The 13,698-nt window shown below is 42.3% G+C and overlaps 1 protein-coding gene across 24 annotated transcripts in view; it reads left to right on the top strand.

Annotated features, from left to right (window-relative positions):
* Positions 1-13,698, top strand: part of LOC110519948 (E3 ubiquitin-protein ligase MYCBP2) — a 344,395-nt gene that overhangs the window by 15,657 nt on the left and 315,040 nt on the right. For all 24 annotated transcript variants that reach the window (XM_036974062.1, XM_036974063.1, XM_036974061.1 and 21 more), the window contains exon 3: positions 10,511-10,720. In XM_036974062.1, the coding sequence (XP_036829957.1) occupies positions 10,511-10,720 (210 nt within the window). The remainder of the gene's footprint in view (positions 1-10,510; positions 10,721-13,698) is intronic.

Raw genomic sequence — 13,698 nt, 5'->3', positions numbered from 1 at the left:
CTGGTGCCTTCCTTGGATGTGGTAGCAGTTTTTCTTAGACTCTCTCCCCGGAATCTAACCCCAATTCCCCTGGTCACTGTGGTATGCACAGAAAGAGCCTTCAAAAGTTGACATTCAAATTAGATGTCAGCGCCACGAATGGCTCGCCACTGGTCGAGGTTATAGTCATCAAAAATGTCAGAGAACCCCGGATGGCTTTTTGGTCTGAATAAATGCATGCATGCCCAAAGGGCAGCTCCTGTTGGCAGGTATTAGTGCTATAATTGCTGCAGTCATCCAAGTTATGTTGGAGCAATCAAAGGAACCATAGCTAATATGAGTCATTCACACTTTCATTGTACTGACTGTACTAAGGCTTAATCTTTGAGACAGGAATATGCATCTTGCAGTATCACTCAGGTAGACCCACAACATTGTATACCTGGCTGCGCAGGACCACAGGTCTCAAGTAATGGAGGAAACCCTAGCGCACCCAGTGGGAGCCTCGGCCTACCAACAGCTGATGCCGTGGGAACTGAGGCACCACTTGAGATGTTTTTTGTTGGAAGGTTTTTGGAGTATACCATGAAATGGAGCCAATGACCGGGTTTGAGAAACACAATCGGTCTCTGACGCTGGTGAGTACAATGGGACACAGGCCAGTCTGGGACTGTGGTGCAATTTCTACCAAACTCCAGTAAGTGGTATTTTTAATAAAAAAATAAAGATTTATTATAAATAAGTTAATTTGGCAAGCTAGCTTTGTATTTAACTGATGTGTCCATGTGATGTTTTTGTTAGCTAGTTAACTTTAGCAGTAACTGGTTTAAAGAAATCTAGCTAGCTAACTCTAAATCTCAAATTGCAGGTTAAGTTGTAATGTTAAGGTGTTTGTCCCATCTAAACAAAGGGATTAACCTGGATTGTAACTAAGAATAAAGTAATGACCCTTTTGCTTGCAAGCTGAGGCCATGTGGCTTGTAACAATGGCTACAAGCTAGCTACCAAGCTTTATGCATGGTAGCTAGTTTTTGTGAGCTGGTTAATAGGATATGAACAAAAGATATGTCCACGGTTTGGTTTGACTTTTAACTAGCTGGCTAGTTTGTACAGCTTTACTTAACTAGAATATCTAATGTCTGCTAAATGACTAGAATGTAAATGTTTGTCTAGCATTAGGGTCAAACAACCCTAATCCAGATTTCATAATGTAAGAACAAGCATTGTCCAGCTTGAAACAATGGAGAAAAGTTTTCAGACATAATGTAACTTATCTAGCTTTAATACGGTGTATTGTTATCCCCCAATGTAGGCAACTCTGCTGCTGAACAATATGTGCTGTCCACTGTTGCCTCAAGCTCAAGCATCTCCTCTAACTCTACCAGCTCCTACCGTTCGAGCCCTTCCACAAGGGATTGTTCCCCACCAGGTGTCCAGCCCACCTTCTCCCCTACTAGGCCTCTCCCTTGCCAGTTCGCTACCAACCAAAAACCTTTGTTAAGGTTTGCACTTGTACTTTGCCAATGTTTTTTTGTTTCATTTTGTGGACATGTGGCGCCACCACCAGCCTCATATTTTTGCATTTAATATTTCATATGTTCTACTTGTACATAGTTTACATGGTTTGAGTTGCACTTTGTTTTTATGCACAATGCAGTCTTATTTGTAAACCCTAACCCTTTATTTATACTTTTCGATGTAAAGTTTGCATGTGTGCTTTGAGCACACGTTGGGTCATTTCCACCCTCAGAAATAAACACTTTATAGACATTTGTGATGTTCAAAACTCATTTCATTCATAATATATACCTCTTGATTCATTATGATGTCTGAAAAGGGCCCTGTGTTTTGCCCTATCATTTAACATGCCTGGATTTGTTATGTCACATTTTCACTAACATCACAGGGCCCTAGTTATGGGCATGGTACGATTTGACTCCATAAGCCCAAAACGGATGCCTTATGCCAATCTGGGCTCAAACCCGGGAACACTTTTCAATTTCATCAGCTGCCAGGCTTGGCTTACAGAGCTCTGGGGGCGATTCCTGCTGGCTAATTTAAGTCTGCTTTCTGGAATACCCCACTGTCTATAAATGAGAACCTCAGCCCCATTTCTCAGCTTTATGAGAACAGGAATGGTAAAAGCCGCTGTTAAGCTCCAATCAGAAGTTCAAACAATAACAAAGTTGTCATCCCACCATTAGGCTTGGGCTGTATCCAGATTTTCACATCGTCATACCATCCTTCTCTCATCCCGGGATTTACGGTATTATCGGCATAGCAGACAAAGGGGCGCTACAAATGCAAGAAAAGCACAATGGGCCTCGACCGGAATGCTAAAAAAATTATCACAAACTAATATCGAGATCACTTAGAAGCTGTTAGCCGTTAGCTAAATGCTAACGGGTGAAAACAAGCAAACTCATTGCAAAGACAGGCAAATTCAGCTCATAGTTATATGCATAGCTAGTAGCTACCGTATGTAATTTTTGTTGAGTGGACATTTTTACAAGCGAAAGTGAATAGAAATTGTGGAAATTAATAATAGGAAGCTTAGGGAAAAAATGGCAACTGTACAGATGACTCATCTGGCAGAATGGCATATGTTATGGCTATCATTTAGTAGTGAATTGCATTTAAGTGTGAATTGCATTTAAGTGTAACTTCATCACATGTGCGCCACACAACAGAGACTCACCAATTAGATTTAGAATTCTATGGACTCACCAGCTCCCACTTCCTTCGGTTTTGCTATTTACAAACACGTGACTGGCTCAACAGTTCTGGGGAACTACTGTATGTTAAATAATGTGACTGGTGAAATGAAAGCAATTTGCTTCATCTCCCTAAGGTATTGCACAAGCTGACTGCAGGTATTCATTTAAAAAGTAGCTATAAATATCCAAATTGATTGAAAACCCATCCCGTGGCTTTATCAAAGTACCCCGGTATATACTGTTTAAGGTATAACGCCCTAGCCATTTATATGCTTCACGATTCAATGGCTATATAATACATTTTTAAGTCCAAATGAATGTAGCAACTGCTTATTGACATTCTTAGGCTTAAACATGAAGATTGACTAACTGACTATCCTACCGATCGGCGATGTCATTTACAAAATAGCTCAACACTACTCAGCAAATTGGATGCAGTCTTATCACAGTGCCATCAGTTTTGTCACCAAAGCCCCATATACTACCCACCACTGCGACCTGTATGCTCTCGTTGGCTGGTCCTCGCTTCATATTTGTCGCCAAACCCATTGGCTCCAGGTCATCTGTAAGTCTTTGCTAGGTAAAGCCCCGCCTTATCTCAGCTCACTGGTCACCATAGCAGCACCCACCTGTAGCTTGCGCTCCAGCAGGTATCTTTCACTGGTCACCCCCAAAGCCAATTCCTCCTTTGGATGCCTTTCCTTCCAGTTCTCTGCTGCCAATGGCTGGAACGAACTGCAAAAATCACTGAAGCTGGAGACTCGTATCTCCCTCACTGAGCAGCTCACAGATCACTGCACCTGTACATAGCCCATCCAACTACCTCATCCCCATACTGTTATTTATTTTGCTTCTTTGCACCCCAGTATCTACTTGCACATCTATCACTCCAGTGTTTAATTGCTAAATTGTAATTGTTTTGCCACTATGGCCTATTAATTGCCTTACCTCATTTGCACACACTGTATATATCGACTTTTTCTATTGTGTTCTTGACTGTATGTTTGTTTTTCCACGTGTAACTCTGTATGTGTCGAACTGCTTTGATTCATTTTGGCCAGGTCGCAGTTGAAATTAGAAATTGTTCTCAACTGGCCTACCTTGTTAAATAAAGGTGAAATAAAATAAACCTTGATTCTTTCAGCTCTTGCCACAGTTACACAGCTACAGCAGCAACTTCTGTCATGGTGATCTGCCGCTGCTGTGGGAACTGTTTTGACATTCTCAAATGCTTTGCTGATTCGAAGTTACTGTTTATTGTCGACTTTCTGTTGTTTCCAAAAACACATAGGAAATTGTTTTGCACCTTATTTTTGTTGGGAAATTAGATTGATTTCTGTTCATTGTACTGCCTGTCAGCCATCAACAATCACCCATCTTCACACGTGAATACGCTGACAGGCCAGGGGGAAAAAACTGTGGTTGGATAGGACCATTTTCCATGGTAACAGTGCAGTAATCGGTCAAAATTTCGGACCCACTTTTGATTGGACCCTTTCATGCTCTATAAGTTGCGGGGATTGGTCAACATTGCGAGCTCTTGCATAATATGTATGCACTGATTGGTTGATTTTGTATTGAATTATGTGATCACGGAATCCTGGAGGGACTGGCTAGTTGATAAACTGAATCCGATTTAGATCTGAGGTTGGAGGGAAAACCTACAGGAGGGTACTTCTCTAGGAACATTATTGAGTCCTGGTATAGGGAATAGGTTGCCATTTGGGACACTACCTTAGATATGCCAGTAAATAATGCTGATTTGCTCTGGCCCCTAAATGTAATCTGGTCAGTTCAATAGCTTAACATTTAAGGGTACAACTCCTGAGTCCTGTCCCCAGCTGCTGTCAGTAAAAGGGTCATGTTAATTTTGTCCTTCAACATTTTACAACTTTAGCAACAGAAAACAAAAAATAGGTTTATTGGAAAACCCTGTTTGTCTGTTTTTTGGTGGCTAATAAACACAACCCAGCAGCTCTGGGCCCTTAGAATTTAAATCATCATCAATCAATATGACTCATTCAGGTGTGATATAATTCATCTTTGGGACTTCAGGCCTGAGGCGTACTTGATTTTTCACATTGACATCCGCATATTCTACTAGCCTACATGATGGACTAAGTTGACTGTTCAATTGATTCAGAACACAGGACATGCTGTATTGTCGCTGCATTGTCTCTGCTGCTGTAAAGGCAATGTAGCAGCAATTGTTAGCCATGGATTTGGATGGTAGACTAATTTGCATACATTACATGCTATTCCTTAGGCTTGCCCATCACCTCAGCCAGCCAAACTGCATTCCATGTTATAACCATCTTCGATACTTTGGGGTCATTTTCTGTCTCCGATTTTGATATGCAGCAGGAAAAAGCAGATTTAATCTGTCCCAAATTGGACCCAATTTCCTACATAGGAATATATATGTTCCCTGTGTTGGTGCCGGAGGGGATGGTTGCCGTTTTATTGGCTCTTAACTAACCTTGCTATTTTATTTTTTTCACTCTTATGAATTAAAAGAGCTTCTGGATATCAGAACAGCGATTACTCACCTTGAATTGTACGAAGAATTTAAAAACTGTAATATCTTATGTTTCACCGGGTCCTGGCTGAACGACGACATGAATAACATGCAGCTGGTGGGTTATACACTGTACTGGCAGTCACCACATCAGTCACTGGCTTCATCAATAAGTGCATTGAGGACGTCGTGACTGTACGTACATACCCCAAACAAAATCAATGGATTACAGGCAACAACCGCACTGAGCTAAAGGGTAGAGCTATTGCTTTCAAGGAGCGGGACTCTAACCCGGAAGCTTATAAGAAATCCCGCTATGCCCTCAGACGAACCATCAAATAGGCAAAGCGTCGATATAGGACTAAGATCGACTCGTTCTACACAGGTGCTCGTCGGTTGTGGCAGGGCTTGCAAACTATTACAGACTACAAAGGGAAGCACAGCCGAGAGCTGCCCAGTGGCGTGAGCCTACCAGACAAGCTAAATTACTTCTATGCTTGTTTCGAGGCAAGCAACACTGAAACATGCATGAGAGCACCAGCTGTTCCGGATGACTGTGTGATCATGCTAGTGGAAGCCTTAGGAAGTGCAAAATAACCCATATCCCACTGTGTACAAACTACAAACCTCAGATTTCCCACTTCCTGTTTGGATTTTTTCTCTGGTTTTTGCCTGCCATATGAGTTCTGTTATACTCACAGACGTCATTCAAACAGTTTTAGAAACTTCAGAGTGTTTTCTATCCAATACTAATAATAATATGCAAATATTAGCATCTGGGACTGATTAGGAGGCAGTTCACTCTGAGCATGCTATTCATCCAAAAGTGAAAATGCTTTAGTGTCCTCAAAGCTCATCCCTAAGCTAAAGACACTGGGACTAAACACCTCCCTCTGCAACTGGATCCTAGACTTCCTGACAGGTGGTAAGGATAGAAAACACAGCCGCCACGCTGATCCTCAACAATGGGTCCCCTCAGGTGCATGCTCAGTCCACTCCTGTACTCCCTGTTCACTCATGACTGCATGGCCAGGCATGACTCCAACACTGTACGTTTGCCCATGACACAATAGTGGTAGGCCTGATCATCAACAACGACGAGACATCATACAGGGAGGTCAGAGAACTGGCCGTGTGGTGCCAGGACAACAGCCTCTCCCTGAAAGTGATCAAGACAAATGAGATGATTGTAGACTACAGGAAAAGGAGGGTTGAGATGGCCCCCATTCTCACCGACGGGGCTGTAGTGGAGCAGGTTGAGAGCTTCAAGTTCCTTGGTGTCCACATCACCAACAAACTAGAATGGTCCAAGCACACCAAGACAGTCGTGGAGAGGGCATGACAAAACCTATTCCCCCCCCCCCCCCCCTCAAGAGACTGAAAAGATTTGGCATGAGTCTTCAGAAGGTTCTCCAGCTGCAACATCGAGAGCATCCTGACGGGTTGCATCACTGTCTGGTATGGAAACTGCTCGGTCTCCGACCGCAAGGCACTACAGAGGGTAGTGCATACGGCCCAGTACATCACTGGGGCCAAGCTTCCTGCCATCCAGGGCCGCTATACCAGGTGGTGTCAGAGGAAGCCCCTGAGCAATGGTCAGACTCTAGCCACCCTAGTCATAGACTTATCTATGCTTCCGCATGGCAAGCGATACCGGAGCACCCAGTCTGGGTCAAAAAGGCTTCTTAACAGCTTCTACCCCCAAGCAATAAGATTGCCTGAATATCTAATCAAATGGCTAACCAGACTGCTTGCACCCCCCCCCCCCCCCTTTACGCTGCTGCTACTGTTATCTATGCATAAGTTACTTTTTAATAACTCTACCAACATGTACAATTGAAGTCAGAAGTTTACATATGACTTAGCCAAATACATTTAACCTTAATTTTTCACAATTCCTGACATTTAATCCTAGTAAAAATTCCATGTCTTAGGTCAGTTAGGATCACCACTTTATTTTAAGAATGTGACATGTCAGAATAATAGGATAGAGAATGATTTACTTCAGCTTTTATTTCTGTCATCAAATTCCCAGTGGGTCCCAAGTTTACATACACTCAATTAGTATTTGGTAACATTGCCTTTTAAATTGTTTAACTTGGGTCAAACGTTTCGGGTAGCCTTCCACAAGCTTCCCACAATAAGTTGGGTGAATTTTGGCCCATTCCTTCTGACAGAGCTGGTGTAACTGAGTCAGTTTTGTAGGCCTCATTGCTCGCACACGCTTTTTCAGTTCTGCCCACAAATTTTCTATGGGATTGAGGGCAGGGCTTTGTGATGGCCATTCCAATATCTTGACTTTGTTGTCCTTAAGCCATTTTGCCACAACTTTGGAAGTATGCTTGGGGTCATTGTCCATTTGGAAGACCATTCGTGACCAAGCTTTAACTTCCTGACTGATGTCTTGAGATGTTGCTTCAATATATCCACATAATTGTCCCTCCTCATGATGCCATCTATTTTGTGAAGCACCCCCACAACATGATGCTGCCACCCCCGTGCTTCACGGTTGGGATGGTGTTCTTGGCCTTGCAAGCCTCCCCCTTTTTCCTCCGAACATAATGATGGTAACTATGGCCAAGCAGTTAAATTTTTGTTTCATCAGACCAGAGGACATTCTCCAAAAAGTATGATCTTTGTCCCCATGTGCAGTTGCAAACCATAGTCTGGCTTTTTTATGGCGGTTTTGGAGCAGTGGCTTCTTCCTTGTTGAGCGGCCTTTTAGGTTATATCGATATAAGACTCGTTTTAATGTGGCTATAGATACTTTTGATACGGTTTCCTTCAGCTTCTTCACAAGGTCCTTTGCTGTTGTTCTGTGATTGATTTTCACTTTTCGCACCAAAGTACGTTCATCTCTAGGAGTTAGAACGTGTCTCCTTCCTGAGCGGTATGACTGCTGTGTTGTCCTATGGTGTTTATACTTGTGTACTATTGTTTGTACAGATGAACTTGGTACCTTCAGGTGTTTGGAAATTGCTCCCAAGGATGAGCCAGACTTGTGGAGGTCTACACATTTTTTTTATGAGGTCTTGACTGATTTCTTTTGATTTTCCCATGATGTCAAGCAAAGAGGCCCTGAGTTTGAAGGTAGGTCTTGAAATCCATCCACAGGTACACCTTCAATTGACTCAGGCTAATTGACATCATTTATCAGAAGCTTTTAAAGCCATGACATAATATTCTGGATGTTTCCAAGCTGTTTAAAGGCACAGTCAACTTTGTGTATGTAAACTTCTGCCCCACTGGAATTGTGATACATTGAGTTAATCTGTAAACAATTGTTGGAAAAATTACTTGTCATGCACAAAGTAATGTCCTAACCGACTTGCCAAAATTATAGTTTGTTAACAGGAAATTTGTGGAGTGGTTGGAAAACGAGTTTTAATTACTCCAACGTTAGTGTATGTAAACTTCCGACTTCAACTGTACATATTACCTCGACTAACTGGTGCCCCCTCACATTGACTCTGTACTGGTACAGTAGCCTCGCTATTGTTTTTTTTACTGCTGCTCTTTCATTTGTTACTTCTATTTCTTTTTTTTGTTGGCATTTTTCTTAACTGCATTGTTAAGGGGCTTGTAATGTGCTGTTGTATTCAGCACATGTGACAAATACATTTTGATTTGACTGGTTATGGTATAAAATGTTGTAATAGAGAATTCAATAATTTGGCTAAATGTGTTGAATGTCTATTTCTGGGGTCTTTGACAATTTTTCAGGCCTTCCTCTGACACTACCTGGTGTAGAGGTCCTGGATGGCAGGCAGCTTAGCCCCAGTGATGTACTTGGCCGTACGCACTACCCTCTGTACTGCCTTGCGGTCAGAGGCCGAGCAGTTGCCATACCAGACAGTGATGCAACCAGACAGTGATGCAACCCGTCAGGATGCTCTCGATGTTGAAGCTGTAGAACTTTGGATATAGCCTAATCTTCCTTGTGCTTTAGACTTTAGGAATTTGGCACAGTACAGTATGGCTGCTGTCTTGCGGATGCACCTGAGCTCAATTTCATGTCTCATAGCAAAGGGTCGGAATACTTATATAAATAAGGTATTTCTGTTTATTTTATTTATTACTGTTCAAAAATTCCTGTTTTTGCTTTGTCATTATGGGGAAGTTTGTGTAGATTGAGTAATTGTTTTTATTTAATCCGTTTTAGAATACGGCTGTAACGTAACAAAATGTGGAAAAAGGGAAGACGTCGGAATACTTTCTGAATGCACCGTATTGGAAAAGTCTTGGAACAGTGATACATTTTGGCTCTGTACTCCAGCACTTTGGATTTGAAATTATGCAATGATTATGAAGTTAAAGTTAACTTGAGGGGATTTTCATCCATATCGAACCGTTTAGTAATTATAGCACATTTTGTACAACCCCCATTTTAGGGGGCCAAAAGTAATGGCACATATTCATAGCAAGCAATGACAACATCAACTGTGGGAATCTACAAATTTGTTGGATCCATTTGGTGTTTGTTTTGGTTGTGTTTCAGATTATTTTTTGCCCAATAAAAATGTATGGTATATTTTGGAGTAATTTTAATTGTAAATAAAAGTAGAATGTTTCTAAACACTTCTAAATTAATGTGGATGTTACCATGATTATAGATAATCCTTAATGAATGGTGATCAATGAGAAGGTTAGAGGTATATCATACCCCCCATGAAAATATTAACCTCCCCTGTTATTGTAATAAGAGCTTAGCATGTTTTGGGGGTATGATATTTGTGCATTTAACTTTCTCATTCATCATTATTCAGGATTTAATTCAGGTCTATTTGTAATCATGGTTATTGAATAACCATGATCACTCCTACCGTCACGGCTCACATAGAATAAAGAAATCTATTCCTTGCTTTCCTCTCCTTGTCATCGCTCTCTCACTTGAATCGCTTTGTCTTTCCCATCCTTTTTCTTGCACTAAAATCTGAACTGTGTCCTCTTCTCGCAGACAGAATCACATTAGGCTTAGTTTCACAGAATGATTTTCACTGAATAGCACAGATCTCACTATTACTCTTTAGGCTTTATTGTAGTGTCTCGACTATCTGGACTACCTTCTACTTCAAACAGTGAATCAATCTCCATGGGACTGCTACAGTTAGCTAAATAACTTAGCCTACATCTTCCTCCAACAATGCCTGCATCTTTGAATATGCATTCTAATTATCTCTTCTCTTTTGATGAAGTCTTGAGGGGCAAACTGCCTTCATTCATTGACTGCTGAAATAAAATATTGTTTGATTTGCGAGCGATGGCTTTTCTTATACTTTATCTCTCTTCTCCACAGACGGATAACCTCGATGGGGCCTTCTGCGTGCCGGACATCAAGCTGCACAGCAACCCATCGGCGTTCAATGTGTACTGCAATGTGCGCCACTGCGTGCTGGACTGGCAGCAGCGGGAGTCATCCCTGGCCTCACAAAGTTCCGTGCAGAGCGGTGACTCTGACAGCGAGGAGGAGGAGGAGTATCGTGAGCCCGCCATCAAGCTGCCCAAGGTAACTTCAGAAGCACAGGGATGGGAACAGGGTTGGTGGAAGGGTAGAAATGCATTGAATGGAACAGACATTCACATCAGTGATCCATGACAGGTGGCCATATTGAGTGTACCCACATGTAGTTAAATTGAGTGCCCTACTCAAATTGCAATGGTCGGAGGGGCTTTGTCCCTTCTAGTAATTACATTTTTATGGGTGGAAAGAAACACCGGGCAAGCTAAAACGAATGGAATCGGAGGGAGGCAAACGGTATAGGGAGAGGGATGCTTGCCAGTACGACTAGAGAAGTAGGCCTGCATGACTACAGGGGATGTGTTAGCCTGGGAGTCAGATCAGTCTTCTTTTGCAGACTCCAATTCAAGGGTGGTATCCCATATATTGGGATAACAGGTTGAGGACCCAAGCTAGATAGCCTGGTAAATTTGAATGGCTAATTGGTGGCTGCTGCCGCTGGGTAAATATTCCAGTTTTACCGGGTGATCTAGCTTGGCTCCTCAACATGTTATCCCAATATATTGGATATCACGCTTGATCCATCAAGCTTCCTAAGGTCAGAAAGAATGGAACAAATTGGTATCATTTAAATCCACCTCAATTGTCCTAAAATATGAAATGCATCTTGAATTTTCCTAAATAATCAGTATGTTGCACATCATGTCGCACCCTAACTTTGGGCACCTGTCCTACCATATACCCATCAATTTTAGTCAAGGCTATATGGTGTATGGTGAACTTTGCCTCTAGATGTTGACCTAGAGTCAGTTTAGCATTTTCTCCACTAAAGGTTAGGATTTGGAAGCTGATCCTAAATCTCTACCTAGTGAAATTTTCACCCCCTGTAGCCTATATCCTGTATCTCCCATTGCTCTCAGGTTCCCGCCACGACACTGACCTCTGTTTCTCTGGGTTGGTGTTGTTGAACCCTTTTGACTGCCATGATCATTTATAGCAACACTATGAGAGGCTTAAAGCACTGGTCTGTGAGGATTAGCTACTGCCTTGTCTCACTCACTGACTCAGTCTCATTCTTGCTGTTTCTCACTTGCTGTGTCTCTGGCTCGCTATCTTTTTCTCTTTTAGCTCTCTCTGTGTCTCACTTTCTCTTTATGACTTTTCTCTTTCCCTCCCTGCTTTTCTCTGCGTCTGTCTGTCCCACTCTGCTCATCACTGCTTTGCCACTGTGGCCTCATTGAAACAGAGCACGTTCCCAGGAGCAATATCACAGTGCACAGAGTAGGGAGTGTGCGTGCGCGCGTGTGTGTCCTGCAATCCCCGCATTTTTTTTGTGCCGGCCGTCAGCCCATTAGCTGTTTACAGACTAATTTTCAGCTGAATACTTTTTAAACTTCATATTAACTAGGCTACTTTTATTAAAAGTTTCAAATCTCTAGTCCGTCGAGCCCTCTCCCGCTAGAATGAACGGTATGCATCTTCTAGCGATCTATTGATCCCGAGTGGCGCAGCGGTCTAAGTCACTGCATCTCAGCGCTAGAGGCGTCACTACAGACCCTAGTTCGATTCCAGGCTAAATCACAACCGGCCGTGATTGGGAGTCCCATAGGGCAGCGGACAATTAGTCCAGCGTCGTCCGGGTTTGGCTGCGGTAGGTCGTCATTGTAAATAAGAATTTGTTCTTAAATTGGATAGTGCCAGTCAGTCACAAAGCGAGCGACGGCAGGGAAACCCAGCCTGCGGTCTGTCCTACCTCCCAGGACAATTTGTGTGTGCAGAGGTTGGTTGCAGTCAAATTTCTTTGCACGGAGAAGGGAAAGGGCATGATGCGTGAATTTGCATATCCCATGGAATGTAAGTGGTAATGATGAGTCGAAATCCATTTAGTGAGTGACTCATCAGTCAGTGTAACCTACCGAATCGCATCGGTGAGAAAGCTGCAGATAAATTATGAAAATATTCAACGAAGATGGTGAATCATCACTGCAGGAACAATGGGGAGTGGAGAGCCTCATTCTGGTCCAAATTTGATAATTATGTGATCCAGGCATTAAAATAGAATTCAACAATATAAAAAAATGTTTTAACCTCATTAGGGAATCAACTCAGTGTATTGAAAATGTATTAGTTATCCCAAGTTTAGCATAAGACCTGAACAGAATGGGACGGAGATACCTAGTCAATTATACAACTGAATGCATTTAACCCAACCCCTCTGAGTCAGAGAGGTGCGGGGGGGCTGTCTTAATCGACATTGACATCCACATCACCGGCTCCCATTGAACAGTTGCTGGGGTTAACCGTCTTGCTCAAGAGCAGAATGACAGATTTTTACCTTCCAGTTACTGGCCCAACGCTCTTACCCGCTAGGCTACCCTGCCACCTCTGCCGTGATTTGTATTTCCTGCAACTTTTTGAATAGGCAACGAGAATGCCCCTATCTGTGGTGCGCATGTCTACCTCTTTGTGTAGCCTTTAGCAATGATGGAAAGGCTTTCCTATAAACCTATATAAACCTAAATTAAATGCTAACTACAAGGTAGAATATTATTATTTTCATCATTCCAGTGGGTATTTGTTTAGTGAACTACCATCACATGTATGCTACAAAAACACAGCTAAACAACAGCCTCTTGCTAGGTGCACACTTGAATTATAGGGGACTCTGTTACAGAGGAGTGTATAAATGCTCTTTTTAGGCTGGAATATTTTGTTGAATTGTATTCTGAAATGTATTGATTGTTGCTGCCGCCTTGGCCAGGTCTCCCTTGAAAATGAGACTGGGTCTCAATGGGCTTTTCCTGGTTAAATAAATTAAAATTACTACACCCAAAAATCTATATTCCTCAGATGTTTCCCAGACCTCATTTGTGGACTTAACATCACATCCCGGATCCGGGATCGTGAATACAGACTCAAGCTCATTACCATAACGCAACGTTAACTATTCATGAAAATCGCAAATGAAATGAAATAAATATGCTAGCTCTCAAGCTTAGCCTTTTGTTAACAACACTGTCATCTCA

The sequence above is a fragment of the Oncorhynchus mykiss genome, chromosome 3 (genome assembly GCF_013265735.2).
Source record: "Oncorhynchus mykiss isolate Arlee chromosome 3, USDA_OmykA_1.1, whole genome shotgun sequence".
NCBI classification, from domain to species: Eukaryota; Metazoa; Chordata; class Actinopteri; order Salmoniformes; family Salmonidae; genus Oncorhynchus; species Oncorhynchus mykiss.
Note: the sequence above shows the minus strand (reverse complement) of the source record. Positions and strands in the feature narration are given on the sequence as shown.